At 48.3% G+C, this 22,398-nt stretch overlaps 1 protein-coding gene across 1 annotated transcript in view; it reads right to left on the bottom strand.

The window, feature by feature from the left end:
• Positions 1-22,398, bottom strand: part of ANO2 (anoctamin 2) — a 295,498-nt gene that overhangs the window by 43,487 nt on the left and 229,613 nt on the right. Inside the window, exons 16-19 of the mRNA XM_037846197.1 lie at positions 17,389-17,584; positions 2,086-2,197; positions 471-528; positions 212-312 (exon numbers count right to left, since the gene is read on the bottom strand). Of these exons, the coding sequence (XP_037702125.1) occupies positions 212-312; positions 471-528; positions 2,086-2,197; positions 17,389-17,584 (467 nt within the window). The remainder of the gene's footprint in view (positions 1-211; positions 313-470; positions 529-2,085; positions 2,198-17,388; positions 17,585-22,398) is intronic.

The following is a 22,398-nucleotide window of genomic DNA, read 5'->3' as shown; positions in this document are numbered from 1 at the left end:
ACTAGGTATGTCGTTAAACTTTCTGAGCCTTAAACACCCCAAATCAGACTGGCAAAGCCTGTGGGAGAGGGCCTGCCCCATGGGGAAAGTTGTTGGCAAATGGAGACAGGGGTGGGTAGCCAAGCTATCTCAGGAGAGGCCAGGAAAATCCTGGCACTACTGGGCTAAGCCCTGGCTGCAAGAAGGGATATGAGAAGAGTTTGTTACATACGGGACCCCAATCTCAAAGATGTTGTTCTGGATCAGCTGCTTCCCCAACATGATGATGCTGAGCTGAATGCAGAGCTCCATGAGGCAGCCCCCTGGAGCACACTGTGGGCAAGAGACGATAAAAGGAGGAGTAGTTAGACCAGGTGGAGCACAGCAAGGATGCAAGCTAAGCCATGCTGAGATGGGGATAAGGATGGGGTGGGAGAGGGTGTCACCTACACACTGCTAGCCAGGCATGAAACACCAACAGCTGTACTTGCCTCTTCCATGCGGTAACCATCGAACACATAGACGTAGCTTCCAGGCCTGCCCACAAACCTGAAGGCAAGAAATGTGGGAAGAATTAGGGAAAGGGAGAGAATTCCACAGCTGCCTGTAGGCATGTTTTCTGAGTGGAACAGCCACCCCCAATATCCTCCTTGGCAGCACTGGCCAGGGTGGGTGCCAGGCCACCTAGAGACAGGATTTCACACCCTGTTATCAGATAACAATCACCTGTAATACCTGGAGTTCACCTCTTCACCTGGTCAAATCTCAGGGGATAGGGGCTGAGGCTGAGTCTGTTTTGGAGCTGGGAAGGTCACAGTGCCTGTGTGTGCATGTGTGTGCATGTGTGTGCATGTGTGTGCACACATACGTGTGACTTCTGAATCTAAACACAGTGAAGTTTGGGTTATCCATAGTGTATTGCCTATGCACCTTCTTCCTTCAATTAGTGTCAGGAACTGAGTTTTGGTTGTTAACTCCTTAGCGAGGGCTTCCAGTTTCCCAGGAAATGAAGGGTGAGACTGACTAGAAATTCCTGGGGTCAGAAAAGAAAAAAGTCTTGACTTCTTAATGAAAGATTTCAAAGAAGTGAAAGAAGGCTGCTTCATTCCTTTTCCAGGTAGGGTCTATTTTATTGGGTGGGGGCGGGGGGAGTGATAAGAAGTCTGGACAGGTAGAGGAAGCAGAGAAGTAAAAGCCAATCATGGAAGCAGCCAGGTAGTTGAAAGAATCTTACTTGAAATACCATGCCCTTTCTCCCTGTCAAAACCCAATCATCCATTTAAGGCTCACCTTAAATTTTTCCTTCTCTGTTAAGTCTCCTTGTTATCTCCATTCATAATTAAGTGCTCCCTGAACATCTTATCTGCACCTCTTATTGCAGCACTTACTGCATATCACCATGTGCTGATGCCGAAACTATTCTTCCAATATGCTGCAAGTTTATCTCAGAGCCAGGGCCCAGTTTTTTGCCTGGAATATCATATGTGTGCGATTTGCCATTGATAGTAAATCTAGATATAAAGCACCAATGAAGTTTATAGTCATTAACATGGACAGTCTCTCTGATATGATAATTCCATGATAGCCAGAGGCAAAGAACCTGGGAAGGGTCTGGGTCACAAACATGTCTATAAGAAATTACCAAATGATAATCCTTGCTATCAATGTCTGCTTGCTGGGCTTTTAGATATAAGGAAGCTTTCCTGGTATAGTTAGTAGATGTCTCCAGGGAAATCTCCATATAGGTAGCCAACTGACTTCACCATGATTTTATGTCTAGACCTAAGAGTCACTGCACTGGCTAGAAGTATCTTCCTGCCTCCTCCACTAAGCTGAGGACACAAATTCTTCTGAGATGCCCCCTTCAGAGCCCAGAGCCAAATCTCTATAGAATTGCCCTGATTATCAGAATCCAACAATGGCAACTCGAGATGATTAAGTGCTAAAGGTCCTCCTGGTGTGAGCAGCCAGGTGAGGATGGAGATGGAGAATGGGACTGAGGATGTCAGCTGGCAATGGAGATGGGATGACCCTACATATCTTGACAGAGGAGGCCCCAGATTCAGAGACAAACTGGCCTTCCATGGGTGACACTGTTATACTCACCTCCCCTTGAAAAAGGCCACATAGAAGATGGGGGAGTAGGCATTGACAAACTTGAGCAAGAAAGCCTTGAGTATAAGGCGCTCTTCAAAAGTCTGTTCTGTTTTTGGAACCTCTGCAAGAGAAGAGTAAAGTTGATGAGATTAGAAGACAGATCCCTCACCTCTCCAGAGTTCTGACCCTGTGACATGAGCCACTGTCTCTAAGGTGACCCCTTTAGAGTAGAAACAAAGGGCTCCACCTCTCTGGCATATTGGAATTGAATTCATCTGGGAAGCCCCAAATGGCATATCAGATAATGAGAGACTACAGAAGGAAAAGGCGCATCTGCTCGTCACCTTTCTCCTTTCAGTTCTCTCCTCTCAATTACTTTAGCAGAGGTTTCTCACTCGTGATCCTCAGAGAAGGGTCTGAACATGCAGAGCTTGCCCCCACTATCCCAGTTCATCAAGGGAAATTCAGCTTTTACCTCTATAATTGGCTGTCACTTCCATGAGATTTTGCTTGAACAAAGGCCCTTAACTAGAAAGGTTCACTAACCACTGAACCAGACTCAGGAGGCATCAAGGATTTGTCTTGGGGACCAGGACACTGTTGTTCCTCTTTCTCTCTCCCTTCACTTTTCAAGGTCAAGTACCCATCTCTATGTCCTTGGGCAGGCTGTGGCATCATGTTTTTGCTCACTCAAAGGATGAAGGATTGTCAGACAAGATGAGTGGAACACAACACAACCTGAGCCTAGTGCCTCAAACTCACAGGTCATATCCACAGTGTGTTGTATCAGGACCATGCAGAGGAGTCTGATGATGTTCCTAGAAGGACCTTAAAAGCACCAGCAGAGCCCTCACAGGTGCCTTCAAAAGACTCAGGACCCTTGGGAAGCACCAATGGACAATCAAGCAGAATGCTGGACAGGGACTCCAAAGGGCTTGGCAAAGATAAAAGGTTATGGGGTCACACTCTTCGGGGCCCTAATCCTGCATCCTATGGACCTCAGAAGAGCCCGAAAGTGTGCTGAACGCAGGAACCAAGTGCCAGGGCCATGACGGTGAAGGAGCTGTGTCCAGATGTGACTGTGATGCGGACTCACCCAACTCACATCGTCTTTGCAGGAATCATTGAAAGAGTGGACACAAAGGCCTTCTTCTTTCCCCTGGAATGCTCCCCCTGACCCATCTACCTGTGTTCACATCCTTCACATCCTTTAAAGTCCAGATCAAATGCCACCTGCCATCCACTTTCTGAAGCTTTCTTGGATTCCTTCAGCTGGCAGCAATTCTTTTCTTTTCTGCTATAGTATTTTGTCTCTCTCTGTATTAGTTACCTATGTCCCTGCCCTTCAAATATAATAATAGTATCCATAGTAACTATCATCATCTGCCTGTTTGGTTCCCCCCACCCCCCCCAAGCCAAAGCAAACTTTCAGTCCAGGATTTGGGAGTAAGTCATTTATTTGGCAGGTGCTCCCAGGCAGCATGGCAAGGAGGGTAGTGGAGAGACAGAGAAGGGAGGGAAGATGATTCAGATGGGTTCATGATCTGGCTAATACCACAGGCAACTGAGGCTCAGTCCACTAGGGACTGTCTGAGTGATGGTGTAAAGCACCCTGAGGATTTATCACACTGGGTGGGTGAGTCCATGGGAGTCTTTATCCATCAACTCCCGTTCCTTGTTGGTTGGAGGTCACTGCTGGGGTTAAGTCCAGGGCACTTCCAGCCTATCCTGTGCAAGGGCTGAGCCTGCTCCCACGGTTAGAGAACACCCTCAGAAAGATGCAGGAAGGACTTGGTATGAACGGGAGTTGTTTGCAGGTGCCCAGCAGGGTTGCCAAGGGAATGTGGGGACCGCATCAGTTTGCAGTCTAGTGTCTGTCTGCTCCAAGCTACCCCAAAGAGGACACTGTACATAGGTAAATGTCAGATTAGTAAATCCTCGCCACAACCCCAGGAGGTAGCACTGCATTTCACTGAGGCCCAGAGAGGTTAGACTGCTCAAGATCACACAGCCAGTAAGTGACAGAGGATAAAGTTTCAACCCAGATTGGCCCATCTCTAAAGACACTTTTGACTGCACCATGCTTTGAAATCAGGATCTTTGGTTGATTGATATTTGCATCATACCCCCTTCCTCATCTCCCCACTCTCTACCCCCAGACCAATGAGATGCACCTAAGAAATATTTGTTGCTTTTCTGTTCACATTTATTGAGCACCTGCTGTGTGCAGGTACCATGACAAGATGAATAAAGACACTGCCCCTTCCTCCAAGGAGCTTCACTTAACAAGGTCCCTGTTGAAAGCCTTTTGCAAATGGCCAAGTCTCTTCCAGGCTTAATCTGGAAGAAGCAAAGTATCATCTCCCTTTGCATCATGACAGAAGGGGGGCCTGCTTTTCCACTATCTAGTTTCCCACACAGCACAGTGAACCCTTAATTCATTTTCAATCCTAGACATAGCCTCAAGTATTAGGAGATAATGCTGTGGGCAGCAATGCTGCTGTTGCTGGGGCCTCATTAACAGCCTTTCCCCCACCACACAGAGGCCTGGGTAACTCTCTAAGGTGGCCTTGACAGTTGGAGATGCAGGTTTTAAGACCACCAAGATACGGGGTGGGAGGGGTCCTCTCAGTGGGGACTAGATTGTCAGAGGAAACTCAGTGAGACTGGGAACCACAGTGAACGTCATGACTTTGTCAAGCATCTTCAATACATTAAGTACAACTTAAGAATTAAGTTAAAATTTTCAAATACATTTGATAAATATATATGGAGACATATAGATTTTAACATGTAGAGTTCATCTCCAGCAAGAGTTATGATGGGGTAAAGAACTCTGGAATATAAGAGCCAAGCCCCAGGAGTTCTGCTTGTGTGTGAGGCCTTCTGGGTGAGACAAAGAGGCAGGGATTGGCCTGCTCATCAAATGTATTTCCTCTTCCTGGAGACATAGCAAGATAGAGCCAACAACATGATTGAGTTTTGGCCAATGAAATATGAGTGAAAGGGATATATGTCACCTCTAGGACTTGTCCTTAAAAATTTCCCATGAAGCCTTCAGCTTGCACTTTCATGTTCTCTATCTCTGTCTCTCTCTCTCTCTATCTCTCTATCTCTCTGTCTCTCTATATCTCTCTCCATCTCTGTCTCTATCTCTCCATCTTTCTCTCTCTCCTTCCTCATCTCTAGGGAAGATGCAGAGAACCCAGTGGAAGACTTCAAACCCTCAAGGATAGTAGCACCACAGGAAGGAAGAAGCCCAGATCCTCCAAACATTGGCCTGAACTGTGACAGGAGCAAGAAGTATATCTTCAGGGTTTATAAAATTTTTATACTATCTGTTACAGCAGCTAGAGTTGCTTAAACTGACTAATGTGGGTCGTGAACAGCACTTTGGGACAGACAGGCCCTGAGACACCACTTGTAACTTTCCTAAGCAAAGAGAAGGTCTTCCCCCAGCATAGGCCTTTGAGGTACAGGGAGAGAGCTTATGATCAGGCTGAGAGGTCACCGAGGAAGGCCAGAGCTGGAAGGCAAAGACCTGTGTACCTGGTAAGCCCATCATTGATTGTGGGTGGGGAGAAATGTGCTTGAGAGAGACATAGTGCCTGAGTACAATGCTCTAATACCCTCTAAGAAATCACTGGCAATCCATGCCAAGTTCCTAAATAGAGTGTACTCCAAAACTGAAAGAAGCAAACCACATTTTGGAGGCCTAAGACAGACCTGCAGTAATTCAGGGAGAAAACCTGCTAAGCTGAAGAGATGCAGCAATAAAACATAGTATTAGCAGAGAAAGGTGGCAAAGTAAGGAGGGAAACCCAGGAATAAAACCCAGCAGCAACAGTGGTGGTCCAAGCATGAGCAGAGGTCTGCCAAGGAGAGGGCCATGGGCAGAGTGAGCCCCCTTGGGACCCACGGCCTGGGATGGGACTTGAGAAGGGAAAGCACAGAGACCTCATCCTGTTACTATAGCAATTGTGCTCTGGGCCTTGATTTTCCCCTAAGGCTGAAAAGGCCTGGGGAAATGAAAGGGACTCATTTATCCTAGACCCTGGAGAATCCTGAGAAACATGGTACCCAGTTCCTCCATTTGTGGCTCAGTTGTGTGCTGAGGGAATTGATTGTTTGCTTGTTCTGTTTTGCTAAGGAGGATGTCTGTAGGGACAAACTTGAGCATCAGACATGCCTGAGTTCAGACACAGAATGTAATGAGAGAAGAGAACTTATATAAGAGGAGAATAAAGCCACCTGCCTCACAGGGATTCCCTGAAGACAGGACAGGAATGCTTATAGGGCTCTCAGCCCCGTAATGGCACGTGATAGACCTCGATAGATGGTGTCCCCTATTGTCCTAAATGTCACCATCATCATGGTGAAGTCCAGCAACCCCCTTCCAACAGCAGAATGGCGCCATCTGCACAGGTTTAAGCCCTTGAGGTTCTGGGCACCTCTTCCCTATTGACTACTGTTACAGGTTCACATGACATGGAACATGGTTGACATGTTCACATCCCAAGCCCTGCCCTGCAAATGTGACCTTATCTGGAAACAGGGTCTTCTAAAGATGTGATTAGTTACACGAGGCCATGCTGTAGGGTGGGCCCTAATTCAAGACGCTGGTGTCCTGGGGAGAAGGGGAGAAGCAGCACAGAGAGACACAGAGGGAAGACGGCCACGTGAAGGTGGAGGCCAAGACAGGAGTGATTCTGCCACAGGCCAAAGAGCATCAAGAACTGCTGGCCCCCACCAGAAGCCAGGAGAGAGGCCCAGAAGAGGTTCTTCCCTGGAGCCTTCAGTGGACACATGGCTCTGTGGACACCTCAATTTCAGACTTGAAGCCTCCAGAACTGAGACAGAACTGTTTCAAGCCACCAATTTGTGGTACTTTGTTATGGCGGCCCCAGGAAACTAAGTCAACTACTGGCCATGCTCTACCAATCGACGGCGAGCAGGGCTGGGAGATGACCCTGCTGGCACACACCTTGAGAAGTTTTATCAACACAGCCCCCATCCCTACGCCTGAGGCAGTAACACTGCCTGCTAGGGAATGTGGAGAATCTTGTAGTTCTAGAGGAAACGAAGGTGAGAAATGTCCACCGTGCTCTCCCTTAGCTGGTGGACAGCTCTGTGTTTTTCTCCTTCCTGCCACACACACGCACAGCCCCAGGGGATAAAAGACCCAGGCCATCCGGCCTAGAGCAGACCCCAGTTTCACTGCACTGCTTCACCAAATAATACTTCGGCTGACACTTTGTGCTCATCATTTACAGTTCACCCTGCCACTTCCGTTATTTTTTTCTGTAGTTTATGTATGTTAGCAAAAGCCCCACAGATCTTAATCTCTAAGGGCCTTCTCCTCCCATCTACAAATCTTGCTCCCAGAAAAAAGCATTGTCTCCCCAACTCATTGATTTATGCTTGTCGTGCCCTCACTTCTTAGACCTGGTTCTCATTCCCCTTGGCTACAGGAACCAACTCTGAGGCCCAGGTGGAAATGCCTGCCGTTGGTTTCGAAGGACACTTTCAGTTCTAAGATCTCATAACTCTGAAACCCCCATTGGCTCTTAACCCTCTAAATATCCCCACCCCCACCCTACTCCACCCCCTCTGCAATGGTTTGATGGATTTTTACAAGGAGCAAGGTCAGAGAAATGCATCTTCTGGGCAGATCACAGCTGTTGCCAGATGTCCTCCACAATGCACACTGAATGAATGGATGCATGTGTGAATGACGGGGAAAAGAAACATTATTTGAATCAGTGAAAGCACATTTGTTATTGACTAATAACCCCATCACTCTCCAAGGAGGGTGAATCCTAAGGAGAGACCTTTGTGGTACGAAGACGAGAGGAGCAGTCAAGAGAGTAAACTTCCTAAGACAAGAGGTGGGGTGTTGGAGTTAGATGCAGGACCCAACGCTAGGGCCAGTGCAATGGGAGAGGGGGAGACGGGGCAGCTGCAGGCAAAGAAAAAGCATGAGTGGCAGGCAATAGGGGTGGTGGCTGGGGTTGGGGAGGTGAAAGCAGAGCCGCCCAGTGGAAATATCCATTAAGTGCTGCTGTGTAGTTTGCAGTGTGAAGCCCTCCTCTAAATCCACAGAATCTTCAGTAAAGACTAGCAAAACCTGCTTTCCCTAACCCTACCTCTAGACGGGCACAGGGTTGAAGACAGAGGCTGCCTGAAATGCTTTGTCGTGTCTGCCTTACCAATGAGAGAGATCAAGGCCAGAAAGAGAAAGAGAGGGGGAGGAGGAGGAGGAGAAAAAGGAGGAGAAGGAGGAGGAGGAAGAGGAGAAGGAGGAGGAGGAGGAGGAGAAGGAGGAGGAGGAGGAGGAGGAGGGGAAGGAGGAAGAGGAGGGAGCAAGGGCAGGAAAAAGAGGGGCAGAAAGGAAGAAAGGCAGGGAAAGTTTTCAATAGGAATTTGAGAGTCAACTCAGTGTGCTTTGAGCATCCAATGTAACTATAACTTGCCTTTAAATATCTTGGGGGTAAGAGATTTAAAATAACACCAATGTCACCTAAAAAATGAGTAATCAGGTCTGAGTATCTGAAACTGTGGAAAACTGATCTAGGTGGCCAGAAGGGGATTAAGGATGAAGTATGGGGTGGCATGTGTCTTTGATTTTCTTTTATAATCCCCTCTGAACTGTTTGTACTCAGATCTTCCAATCCCTGCAGGAATTTCTTCAAAGTTCTCTGGAAAGAGAATCTGCTCTTTTCAGAGCTCTTTCCTCCCAACTCCTTCCTCCAAACTCATAAATCAGGGGCCTGGTTATTATTTATGAGTTTTATTTCTGAAAACAGCCTTGTGTCCATGCTATTTGGGGCCACGAGCCACCATAAATAATGGGCATTTCCAATAAACAACCTAAATGCACTTGATAGTCCAGTAAATCAGCTGGGTGCCCGCAAATCAGAGATGCTCTGTGGCCACTCTGTGTGCTTTGCTGAGCCTTCCAGGAAGGGACAGGGTGGGGCTCAGGGACACCCCGCAGTGAGGGAGAGAACGCAGGGAAGCCCTGGAGTTCCACTTTGACTTTTGATCTCCTTCAACAGCCAACACAGGGAGCCTCACCTGCCTGTGACAGAGATTCCCGGGACTGAAGAAATGCAACAGGATCTTCCTAGTTCTTCTGGAGGGGGTGGGGGTGATGTCTACAGGACAGGTAGGCCCAATCTGCATCGCAGGCCACCAGGAGGACATCCCCACGAGACAAAGACCTCTGCAGTAGCCTGATTCTGAACTCCAGGAGAAAACAGCCCAGCCAGGCACTTCATAAAATTCCAAATAAAATGCCCTTAGATTTCAATTGTTAAGGGGTAGTACAGGAGGAGAGCCCACATGGAGAGAGTGTGAGTAGGTAAACAGACAACCCCTCATGCATCAGTCATGTGCTCCCAAAATCCCACCTCTCCCTAAAGTCTCCCAGGTTGACCAGAGGGCACCTGAGGATTTTGTCTGCTCCTGACCAGTTGGGGCAGATTTCCAACTGAGGGCAAACTCCATCTTGGGCCAGATAAGACAATCAGATGGAGTTCCCATGCTGAGCTGTTACCCACCCCCCTTTCCTTCTGTTTTAAACCCCTGGTGCATTGTGTCATGAAAAAATATGAGCACAAATGACCCAGCTGCAAACTGCCTTGGAAAATAATTAGTGTGAAAGCCTGAGTTAGTCCCAGGGGGCCAGCTGAGGGCTTGGAGTCCCCGGAGCTCCAGCCTCCTCATATGGAAACAGTATGGCCAGCAAGAGGATGCCAGCTGCAGAATCTGAAATTTGGAGGAGCAGCTCCACCTAACTACCGTCCCCAGTGACCCAGACTGCAGATATACAATGATGGTGACAAGCCCACACGAGCTGCTGCTCAATGTACATTTCAACCAGCACCAGCCCTGGCACTGCTCAGGGCAGAGGGAGGAACACAGAGCCTGAACCTGGGAGTCTGAGTCAGACGGCACAGGTGCTCTCTCCTCTCCCCACCTCTCCCCCAGGGCATCTCAAACCTTTGCAAACAGCAATGTTTTCTGACAGCCCAGCCATCTGGCCTTCCCTCCATGGGGGGGGGGGGGGGGCACTGTCTCAGCCCTAGGTGCGATGTTGTCGCCTTGTTTGCGCCCTGGGGAGGGAGTCACCCTAGGAGGGCCCAGCCAGTGCACTGTCTACGGGAGCTGAGAGCAATGGAACCGGAGATAATGGATGGTATGGGAGTTCCTGAGATACCCCAGTTCCCCCAGAGTGCATCTTCACACAAAGGAGCCCTTGCTTCGAGTTAGGAAGGTAACCCTTGCCCCCAGACAAGGGGACCTGAGTCCCACTGTGCTGCCTGGCAGCCTAATCCTAGGTGACTGCTCTGGGGGCATCTCGTTTTAAGAAGAAAAGAGTCACCCAGGAGAGGTCACCTGGACAGGGTGAGTGAGCAAGCACAGTGCTCTGTTACGAGAAGGATAGGAGCAGGGAGGGAGCAGGTGAGCGCGCCTACTTCATGGCCATAGACGCTTCTTTGACACTAGTAGGTCATCTCACAAATGCATACCCAAATCTGGAAACCAAGCCTCCAACGAGAAAGAATGAAGCAATTCCATCCTCACTCCTGGGAAGATGAGGCAAAGGGAATGCACTCAGCTGCATCTTACCTTTTCCACCATCATCTGACTCTATACAATTCAACTAAGGTCTATCACACGGCTGCTGTGCACCAGGCACTGGGCACTGGGGACACAGGGTGGACCAGCCCAACAGCTCCCTGCTTCCCCGGAGCCTGCCATCCAGGAGTGGTCGGTGGATAGGGCCATTTCAGAGAGCAACGTGTATTAAAGGAGTATGCTGCTGGATGAGGAGAAGAAAAAGGTGACAGGGAGCCTATTTTAATAAAAGTGGTCAGGAAAGACCTTGGGAAGCAGAGGAGCCAGCACTTGGAGGAGGTGGGAGCATCCCCATGGGTGATGAGAGCAAGGGCAAAGGGCAAAGGGCAAAGGGCAGGGGGCAGGGAAGACCCAGGGATGCACAAGCAACAGACGGGGGCTAGTGAACAGAGAATTCTGAGCAAGGAGAACGTATTAGGAGGTGAAGTGGGAGAGGAAGGCAGGGGCCAGCTAATGTGGGGCGTTTTGAGTTTGTTGGAAGCAGGGGAGGGATATGGGGAAAGCAAAATTTTAATGGATCACAGTGGGGGCGAGGGAGGGAGGGAGACAGAAGAGGAAGCAGAGAGACAAGTTAGGATGTGTTATAGCTGCCCAGGCAAGAGGTGACCACTATTGGGATGGAACTTGTGAAATGTGGTCAGATCTGGGATGTATTTGAAGGTAGAATGAACAATATTGCCAACAGACTGGATTTAGGAGTGAAAAAATAAGCCAATATACATACAATGTACATACAATGTCTGACAGCTCCCGATGGGGTGGGGGCTCTGTAAAAGCCAGGCCCCTTCCTGACTCTCCACTCCAATAGCACCTGGGGCAGTGAGACCCAGAGGGTGGGCTGTCAGCGATGTTCAGACAACTCACAAACAGTCATTTTCATAAGAATTGGAGAATCGGATTCAACTTTATGATGGTTTTTAGAGTACCATGATAAGGTCAACCCTGTAAGTTGGAGCATTTGATGGAGAGAAGGATGAAAAACACACAACTCAGCACTGTGCATGTGTGGTTTTGAAAGGGAGAGAAAGAGGAGGAGGAGAGGGGAGGAGGAGCTGGAGCTGGAGCCAGAACTGAAGCTAAGGGCAAGCCGTTGCAGCCTATTTATCCTGGAAGCCTGGGATCCTCTCTGCCTTCTATTAGAAGAATTCTAATTCTAAAGCTAGAGTTGGGACCAGCCCAGCTTACAGACCAAGTCTGGCCCATGCCCACATCAGTCACGGTAGCCTACAGTTTTCAGGGGCACTAGACATCCTGTTCAGAAGCCCATTGCCCCCGTGGCACAGAACACCTCTGAGCCCTGACCCAAGGAGCAGGCATGCCTTGAATTGGTCTGCGTGGCTGCCCGAGCTGTCTTCCCTCCCACCCTAGCTTCCCTCTGTGCCTGACGCCCGTCCCAGGTGCCTGCTCGTCTGAGGCCCTGATGTTCTGCCCAGCTCTCGTGTGCTTCCTCCCCCCAGGACTGGATCCTCTCTCTGTAGTGACAGCCTGTTCCCTCTGGGAATGAGCAGATCACTGGGTCCAAAGACAGTCCTTGTCCCACCCATTAATTGGAATCCCACACCCCATGCACGCAAACGTCAAGCACTGAGGCCTGCTGCCCCTGCTCCCCACATGGTACACTGTGCCTCACCTGCCAGGCTCCCCGGGACCAGGCTCCTTCCTTCCTTTCCCTTGCAACCCTACTTCACTGCCCAGGTTGCAACTCAGCCCCTGCCTCACCAGGGCCGTGAGCCTCCTGATCACAGCACGCCGTGCACTCAGCCCAATACCATTACTATTATGGCAGCCAAGGAAACAATGACTATCTTTATTCTGTCACCACTGAGTCAGTCACTCCCAGAGTGTTTAACAAATTCCATCTTTTGTTATAAATATTTGTGGCATGAAGGGAACTCAGATAGGGGCACAGGAAGCCAGTTCTGTATAAAATCCCATGTGAGAATGACAAAGGATGCCTCTAAGCCTGGCAGAATCCTCACTCCATTAGGTGGTATTACTCAAGCTTTATGTCCCCTTGGAAACTGCGGGAGACCCTCAAGTCCTACCTCAGCCGGCATGTCTGTAAGTCACCTCCTGCCTGGTAGCCACCTCCATGTGCAGGTGTGTTTTTTGCTATTAAGGAAACTTCAAATACTCTAGTATCTTTACTGCATCTTTAGCAACTTTACATTTGCCTTATTCATCTCAATATTTCCCCAAAATCCTTCTGTCCGCAGGCAGAGCTGAAATGATGAACTCATGAATGACAACTGGAGCCACTGCCAGTGGCTTACAGGATGTCATCTACAGGCATTCTTCTAAAGTGTTTTTGAATGAACAGAGAGATATATTTCACCAACAACTGCATCAACAAACGTGCTAAGACTTTCCTAGGAGCAGGCACTGTGTGGGAGAGAAAAAGAAACATGAGACCGAGTCCCTGCTCTCATGGACCTAGTGGCCTACTTGGAGCCAATGGCAGAGAACTTTCCTGCTCATGAAAAGGCCGACATGCACATCTAACATTTTTCAGCCTCTTTATTGACTAGGCTGGTTCTGGCCAGTGAGCTGTGAGCAGAAGTGATGGCAGACAGACGGAAGCATTTAACAGCTTCTCTGCGACCCTCCAGCTCTCTCATGGCCATGGTAGCCTCCATTAATCTGGGTCCTTGAACAACTGTGTGAAGCAAGAGACCCCCAACAATCCACACTAGACACATAGTCCAAGCAAAGAAGGGGGTAAAAAAACCAACAACTTGATGTTATGCAACCCAGATTTTAGACCACTCTGACTAATACTGGGAAACACACAGAGATATACAAGCAATAATATATGACAGTGCAGCATAAATACCCAATGAGCGGTGTAGATGATACAAGGTTATCGCCATCTCACAGCCTTTGTCCTCACTGTTCCTTCTTCCTAGAGCCTTTCCTTTGGAACTCTGTGTGGTTGGTTCCCTCTTGTAGTTCAGCTCTCAGCTATAATTTTAGCACTGCAAGATAGGCCTCTCCTGACCCCTAATCCAGAGGTGCACAATCCCCAAACCTCTCTGTCACATCACCCTGTTTTCTTTTCTTACTTGCTTACTGTCTTTGAAATTATCTTGTTTATGGTTTATTGTGTAAGGGCCTCGTCTCTCTTGTTCAATGCTGTGTCCCTAGAATTGTGCCTGGCACAAGGGAGGCACTCAATAACCACCTGATAGAAGAACAAATGAATGAATGATGTGCATCAGGGGAGTTAAGAGGGTGGAGAAAAATCACTGGGTGCTGAGTGTTCACAAAAGACTCCATAGAAGTGGCAGGCCTCAAGCGGGCCTTTAAAGAGAGGATCACTACAGGGTGTTCCAAGCTGTTACAGCAGCCTGAGCAAGGCACTGAGGCAGGAACACCTGGGGTGCTATGGGGCAACCGTGAGCTGAACGGGATGGGGTGGAGGACAACAGCGGGAAGTGGCTGGGTGAGTTGCGAATGCTAGGGTTTCTATCCCTGAAGGGGCTGACTGGGAGAGATGTCCCCAAACCCACTGCTTTAGAAAAGATTTGTTGCCTGGGGATTCCCAAGATAGAGACCCATGGAACGAGGCTGAAGACAAAAGCAAGAAAGGGTCCAGAGAGAGGGTGGTGACCAACGGAGAAGAAGGGTGAAAGTGCTGAAGGATCGAAAAGCTTGATCCAGAGAAGTTGCCTGTTTGTCTAATGCCACACAGCTGGAGGTGGGAAGAGATGGAGCCAGGTCTAGAACTCAGAGATGTCCCCCCCACTGGATTCTCAAATTGACTGGCCCTTGCACTATGCCACAGTTCTTCTCTGAACCTTCTGGAAACATACCATCTGAGACAGATGAAAGCAACAACCCAGGGCAGTGCCCACAAGAGTTACTGACTGGAGACCCAACACGCCACTCCAACCGACAGTAAGAAACTGACATCAAAATGGTAGAAACAATACTTGCATTTTAGAGGTAAAATCTGAGTTCAAGCCTTTGTAAAATGAGTACACAATACAATATGTTCCTTACTGACCATATATAGTTTTGGTGACGATGGAATCGGATAACAGATTTTTTCTTAAGTTTAAAAATGCTTTCTGAGCATCACTATCATAAAGAACAAAAGGTACTTGTCAGAATTTCATCTCCTTCTCAGTGCACAGACTTCCTCATGGAGTATTGTGCATGGCTTTAATCGCCTAGAGTGACCCTGAATGTTTTGTGGGGGGGAAGGAGTGTCATAAGGAGCAGTGGACATGGCTCTGCTGCATGGAAAGCATTTTGTGGCCCAACGCAAGGAGACTCTCCCCAGTCTTGCTCATGGGAGGTGCTCACTGAAGAGTAGTTAATAAATTTTCCATTGCTGACTGCTCGATTTATTTTCTTTCTTTACTACTATCTGGATCCAGGCAAGAAAAGTAAAATTAAGGAACACAAATGGACAGCAAGAACTTTCTGCATTAGCACTGATTTCTTGTTCCTTCTTTCCCTGCTCCTACCCACTCACTCAACTTCCTTTGCATCAGATCTCCCCATCTTTTTCTGCTCCAAGGCACCCTACATCCCTGCCTGAGCAATTTTGCAAACATATAGCTCCCTTCAGATTGCCCTCTTCAAAAGTTTCACAGTGGTGTTTGGGTGGGACGGAGGGACATGGGACATTTCCCTCCACTCCTGATGTTTCTTCCATGTGGATGAAGTGCAATTCATAGAAATGCCCTGTCATATTTCCCACTTCTCTCATTTCTCCTCTTGGATGAGAGAAGGGGTAATAGTTTTTCTCACTGGCAAGTCTGGAAGGCTAACTGGAATTCCTCACTGACCCTTCCTCTGCCCTTCCTTTAGGAAACAAAGGGCCTGGAGGACACAGGGGTTCTTCTTTATGTGTCTGTGTCATAAGTCTTGCAGGCCCGCCCTGTCCACGGAGACGGGGATGGCAAAGCTGTCTGGAATTCAGTCTTAGGAAGTCTATCTGGCTCTCCTACCAACCTACTTCCTCCAATGTGGCTTTTTTTTTTTTAAGGGAATATTTTGGCTTCTGTCTACTTCTGCCTTTGTCTTATTTCTCCACTGGCTCAGTAATGGAGCAAGGAAGAACAGGCACTGTTTACTGGGTGCCCCTTTGAGCTCCATCAAACACTTTTCCATTGCCTGTGAAAATAAGCACAGGGTCCTTGGCTGGCATTCAAGGTCTTCTGCCTCGAAACCAGGTGTCAACCAACTCTCTGAGCCCAGTTCACCACCACCCTGTGCTCTGGACATGCCATGGGCTCTGGAGCAACTGCCAAACTGGGCTTCTCCGGCATATGGATGTGCTTCATGCTTTCTGTCTTCTATTCCACTGAGCTGGGCTCCTTCTCTGGCATTTAGATCCAAATTTCTACCCATTGATACAAGCCCAGCTTATATGCCTATTCTCTGTGTCTTTCCTGCCCCTGATGGATCTAATCCCTCCCTTCAGTGTGGTGTTTCTCATTCTGTTCCCTCTGCCAGAAACCTTCTCCTCCTCTTGCCCGCTCTCTCCTCCCGTGCACACGCCTGCCTGCTGACCACACATCCATCCCTGAGATCTCAGGTTGGAGGCCTCTACCTCCTAGAAGCTTCCCCAGGAGTGTTGGGGGCTGCTTCTAAGTGCTTCCGTAGAATCCCATACATCACTAAACATTGCTTTTCTCAAGAAGCTTATGAAGTAACACAAGTATGCACACAGCCGAAAGAGAGCAGAACCACCACTTCAGATGACCCACTGCATATAGCAACATAGAAACCAAAAGTAAATGATCCTGTGCTTAGTCTAAGAGTAAGGGCCAAGATGGAGACAAACACTGGAAGAGTAACCGGAATTAGAGAAGCCTCTCTGGAATTTTCTGCTCCCATGGGAAGGCTCTCTTGAGAAGGGATTTAGCTTATCAAGTGTCTAGAGAGCATATCATTAATTCACCTTCCATCTAAAGTTAGGGAGTAAACGGACCTTCTTTCCCTAGGGCCAGAAACTCAATTCAAAGAGGGGGAAGGGGCACATCCAGGCCACCCAGAATAAATATGAAGAAGAAAGGGCCTTGCTTCTCAGCCCTCTCCCTACCTAATAAGCACAACGGCCAAGAAGTGGTGCTCAGGCAACAGCAGGTCGCAGCTCAAATGACATGTCTGAATGTTGAGGCCTCAGAATTTTTCTCACTGGCTGGAAGCTTGGGAAGTCTGATATGCCTCTTTGAAGTCTGTTTCTGCTTTGGGAATGTGTGGATTTTCTGGGGCCTCTGGCAATATGGGGATAAATAAGACCCTCTAGGGCTCATGTGTCAAGAGGCTTTTCTAAACTTCATAAACATTGCTGGGAAAACGAGAAGAGTCAAAATACTAAAAATTTTAATAGGAAGTGTTGAATCTGTCTTGCTTCTGCATTAGGCTAAAAGGAATAGACATCATGGGTTACCCTTAGGGGAGAGTGGGTTTCCCAGCACAACAGGGACTCGCAGGGACCAGGACTGTTGATCCAGATTGTTACTGAAAGGATTCCAGCCTGGAGCAGGTGCCCTTGACAGACCTTCCAAGCACATAACCACTGTCTTTCCTCCCTTCTCCAATTACAATGAGCCATGCAAAGCATCCCGTTCCCCTCCCTTTTTACATTTTGGGTCAAAAACCTTGCACTCTTCAGATTGACCACATTCACAGGGGCCCAGGACAAGCTTGTACCAATTTTGGTGAGCCACTTGGCCACGGCGCCGTAGATCTCGTCCAGGATGAGGATGACCACGAGGTTGATGATGACGGCCGTGGCTGTCACCGTCGCCCGGACATTGGAGCGTGTGGCCTTGTTGAGGGACAGAGCAGCTGCGGTTGTGATGCGATACACAATCACCCCAAAGACAATCGAGAACGTCAGGGCAATCTGTTCAGGAGACACAGGGAGAGGGATGTCAGTGGCAAGTATTGAGCACCTACTAGTTGCTCCCTCAGCAGTACTGCTTGCTACATCAGGTGTTATTCACCTGGAGTCCACTGGTGAGCTCCAAAAGAACCCTCTGGAATCTTATGCAGAAGTGTGCAAACATGCAGGAAGTGGTTCCTTTCACTCCAGAATTTTCCTTCTACTGTGGAGATAAGATGAACTCCTATTGGACCACAGTAAAGAATATCAGGGAGTGTAGTATTAAATGCTAGTGGAGAGGACAAGTGTTGAAGGAACTCAGAGAAGGAGGCCTAAGAAAGAAGACTCAGTTGTCAGAAGCAAATCAGAATTTTGCTCTGAGTAGGTCAAACACCCAGCAGTCCCCCATCCTCCCGCTGCCCCTTCCAAGCGGCTTTTCTCTGGCACTCTCTTCCTATGACATCTTGTGCTTCGTGGACATGACCTTGCTTGGTTGAAATGAGAGGAGGAGAAAAAGGGCATGTAGGAAAGGAGGTGCTGATGGGCTGGTCAGAGAGAGTCCCTTATTATTATTAGGTTCTAGAAAAAAGGAAAGCGGGGACTCTAAAGGTCAAGTAAGTGGCTGATAAACTTCCCTTTTGAACACAGGAATTGTAGTAACAAGTGAAAAATCCAAGTCCTCCATTTCAAGTAGCCTGGTAGAAAAATCTTAGGGTGATCTTCGTTTAGTCTGAGGATTGACAGTCTGAAAGTCTCACTCCTGATTTCCCTCCCATTTTTCTCCTTTGGGCAACTTACTCTCCCCCACCCCACCAAACTAACTCCATCCCTTTTCAGCTCAAATGCCTTCAATGGCTCCCCATTTCTTCTCACAGAAGGCCCAGTGTAAATTCCAATTCCTCTGCAAAGTACTCCCTGACCACCCCAGATCTGCTTGCTTCCCTGTGGAGTGGAGGCTGACTACGGAGGACTAAATGGAAAACACGAGGAGAGAAAAGGGCAGGTGGAAAGGTTCCCTCTGAAAAAATAAACTGTCCTGGATGAAAATTCCCCAAAGGAGAGGGGAAAGGAGGGGAGTATAGAGGAGGAGGTGGGGGGAGGGGAGGGGAGAGGAAGGGAGGGGGCTCGGGTTTGGGCAGCGCATCCCAAGCTGTGTGACCGTCACTTTGGTGGGCTGTGAATGGGTTACACACGTGTCAACGTATGGGCATCCCCAGACCCCTTGGGAGCACTTGGGGGCAATGAAGCTTGGGCGTGCTTTACAAATATTAGTATTTGCTCAGTGAGCCATGGTGTGACAAAGAAGCACTCGGCAAGGGAGGCAAGAAGGCAACTTTCTCCAGGAGGAGGGTGCATATGTGTGTGTGCATGTCATGGTGAAGGAGAGGCGAAATGGGAAAAACACTGTGTGGGAGGCCCGTCTTCTGGTGCAAGGGTGGGGGCGGAGAGCCAAGAAACACCAGCCTCCAGGGTCAGAGGAACAACGGCCCCAAGTAGGAGAGCCTGGACATGACATCACCATTCTCCAACAGTGTAGACATTTTCACTTCCCGTTCCTCTGGGACCGTCACCGCCAGACAGTAAGGGCCTGGAAAACCTGGCGTGAGATTCTTTTCCCCCAAAATCACTTTTGCAGTGAAGGCCAATGATAGAAGCATTGACGAGGCCGGGAGTGTGTGTGTGTGTGTGTGTGTGTGTGTGTGTGAGTTGGGGTTGGAGATGGGGTAAGAACTGGGGACAAAAAACAACAATGGCAAAAACATCCTTTGCTTTGGGGCCTTGGGGGTGGGGCACGGAGGAATGAGTTGGGAGGAGATCCGCTTCTCTCCTTCTGTTAGAGGTCCAGCCGCCAAACTGGGGGAGAAAGAACACACTTCCTCGGTACTCCAAGTGTGATCCATGGACTGGCTGCCGCAATTAGGCACCTGTTAGAAATGCAGTATCACAAGCCAGACTCCAGACTTACTGAATCAGAATCTGCCTTCTAACAAGATTCCCATTCAAGTTCAAGAAGCACTGCTCTGTGCACTTGGGAAAACCCTTTTATCCATCTTCTTTTTCTCCCTGGTCCCAGTTCCCACACAACTCTCCCCAGCCTTCTGGTGCTGCTTTTTGCAATCTTTCCTTCTCTGGTCTTGATTTTCTGACCCACTATGGGTTCTGAACCTCTCTTCTGATGCTTCCCACAAGCACCTCAAGAATTTTCAAGCTGGAAGACTTCGGAGAACATCAATCCTGCCCCATGCCCATTTTGCAGATGAGGAAGCATGTGTGGAAAAATTAAGTGATCTGCTCAGCATCACAGGGCATGGGCTACCACCCGTCTCTAGGGTCATGGTCGGAATCAACGAATTTTCACATTTGGGGATCATCCACATCCAGACTTTTGTCTTTAAATCAAGGAATCTAAAGCCCAAAGAGGCAACAAAATAGTTGGTTCAAGATCTGGAGGAGGCATGGCAGAGCAGAGATAATAATTATGATAATGTCATCAATAGCTGACTCATTTGTGCCTTCTCTATGTCATTCTAAAGCACATCTCCACTAGCACTAATCCTGACAACCAAGCAAAATTTGCATTTTGTAGATGAGAAAACCAAGCCTTCCGGAGTTTAATGACCTCCCTGCTTTATACCGTGGTATACTTTGCAGATCAAAGATTTGAACTCTGCCCCATGGCCCCCAAGTCTACATTTCCCACTCTGGCTTTAGAGCCCAGGTCTTCTGGCACCGAATCCAGCACCATTTCTACCACGTGTGGCTGTATTTTTTATTTTGTTTATTAAATCCAACAAATATTTACTGACCACTTGTGCAAACCCCTGGACTGGGTACATGTGTGTTTGTGATCGGTTCCCCCAACAAGGCTGAAAGTGGGGACTGGTCTTGTGTTATGTTGTATGCTCATGCCATTGGATGGTGGGGCCTCACACGTGGAACCAGCTCAGTAAAGACTTTACACACAGCTCTAGGAAATCAGCTCCCCACACACAATCACATTATCATGCCCCACACCCCCCTTCTTCTGGTCTTTGAATATCATAGTCTTACTGCTGTGGCAAAACCAAACTGCAATATAAGTCAGAGTAGAGTCTTGAGTCCTATTGGACACTATGAGAGAGATAAGAAGGAAGGACAAGTCCCTGCAGGACTTGAATTCTAACAGTGTAATTGAGGAAACCATCACACGCACAAGGATGAGCCCACTAACAGCTGGACAGAGCCACAGGCCTCAGTTCATGAGCTTCTGGTGGCTTTGAGCAGACAGCAGGGAGAAGCTTTCTACAGGAAAGGCTTGGAGCAAAGAATACAGAGGAGGAAGAACTTTGCAGGAAAGAGAGGAAGAGCAAGTAGAAATGCACAAGGCAGAAGCAACCTCTGCTGAATGAGTGGGATGGTGCCCAGTCTAGGGCGTAAGAGGAGCTCAGTGAAGAAACACACCCTAAGGACTTTATCAGTGACATAATAAGCTGTCTCTGGCATCTGTTTAATTAATTTACTCATTGAGTCAGTCATAAAATACATCTTGAGCACCAACTGGTGTGCCAGTCACAATTCTACTGTCAGACAGGTAGCAGTGAACAAAACAGAAATTCCTGCCCTCACAGAGTTGATCTTCTAGTGGGGGAAGAGAGAATAAACTAATGAAAAGATAAAATATATAGTATATTGTATGTGATAAGAACTGTGGCAACAAAGAAGCCTAAACAGGAAAACAGGGAGTAAATTGTAATTTAAAATAAGATGCATGGGAAAGGGCTGGCTGAGAAGGTGACAGAGGGAATCAGAAGGGAACTGAAGAGAAGGATGTTTCAGATAGCAAGAACACCAAGTGCAAATGCCAGTGTGGCTGTATTAGCAAGGGGAGAGAGAAGGTAGGGTCAGCCCTGCAGGGTAAGGAGTTGGCTTCTACACCTCTTGAGATGGGAAGCCATTAGAGAGTTTTGAGCAGAGGAGTGACATTAGTCAATTTAGGTTTTTAAAAGATCAATATGCTAATGATCTATAGGGTGCCAGTGTAAAAGCAGGGAGACGAGTTAGGAGGCTATTGCAATAAACCAGGCAGAGATGATGGTGGCTTGGAGCAGGGTGGGAGCCGTGGAGATGGTGAGAAGTGGTTGGGTTCTGGATATACTTTGAAAGCAGAGTCAACAGGACTTGCTAACAGACTGGACTGAAATAGAAAAGAAGGAGAGGAGTCAGGGGTGGCACCCAGTTTTTGGCTACAAGTCCTGGAAGGACACAGTGACCATCAAGCAAGACAGATAAGAGCCAGGGAGGAGCAGGTGCAGAGGGAACATCAGGGGTGCAGTTTGGGATATGTTAAGTTTGGGACGCTAGGAGACATCCAAGTGGTTATGTAAGTCTACTGTGCAGAGGAAAGATCTGTACTGAAGGTAGAAATTTAGGAGTAACCAAGCACGAGCCTGGATGAAATTAACAAGGAAATGAGTGTAGAGAAGTCACATGATCTGTATACTGAACCTTGACTCATTCCGCTCGTTAAGCAGAAAGTAGGAATTGCCTGAGACCCAGACAGCTCCAGAGAAGGAGGAGACAGAGCTCAGGAATGCAATCCCGCTTCACTCCAGGACATCAGAGGTCAGAAGACATGGAAACGGTCCAGGAGTCTGTTCCTCTGGCCACACACTCCTTGTTCTTTCATGTCACAAACAACGTTTGAACAAAGGTGAATGGGAAGGATCCATGTTAAAAAAGATCATGAACGGGAAAGGGGTAGTGGATTGTGTTGGATGTCCACAGCTATGGTACGTAGGTGAGGGAAAGGGGTAGTGGATTGTGTTGGATGTCCACAGCTATGGTACGTAGGTGAG

Source organism: Choloepus didactylus, chromosome 8, assembly GCF_015220235.1.
Source record: "Choloepus didactylus isolate mChoDid1 chromosome 8, mChoDid1.pri, whole genome shotgun sequence".
Classification (NCBI taxonomy): Eukaryota; Metazoa; Chordata; class Mammalia; order Pilosa; family Megalonychidae; genus Choloepus; species Choloepus didactylus.
This window is presented reverse-complemented; position numbering and strand designations above follow the sequence as displayed.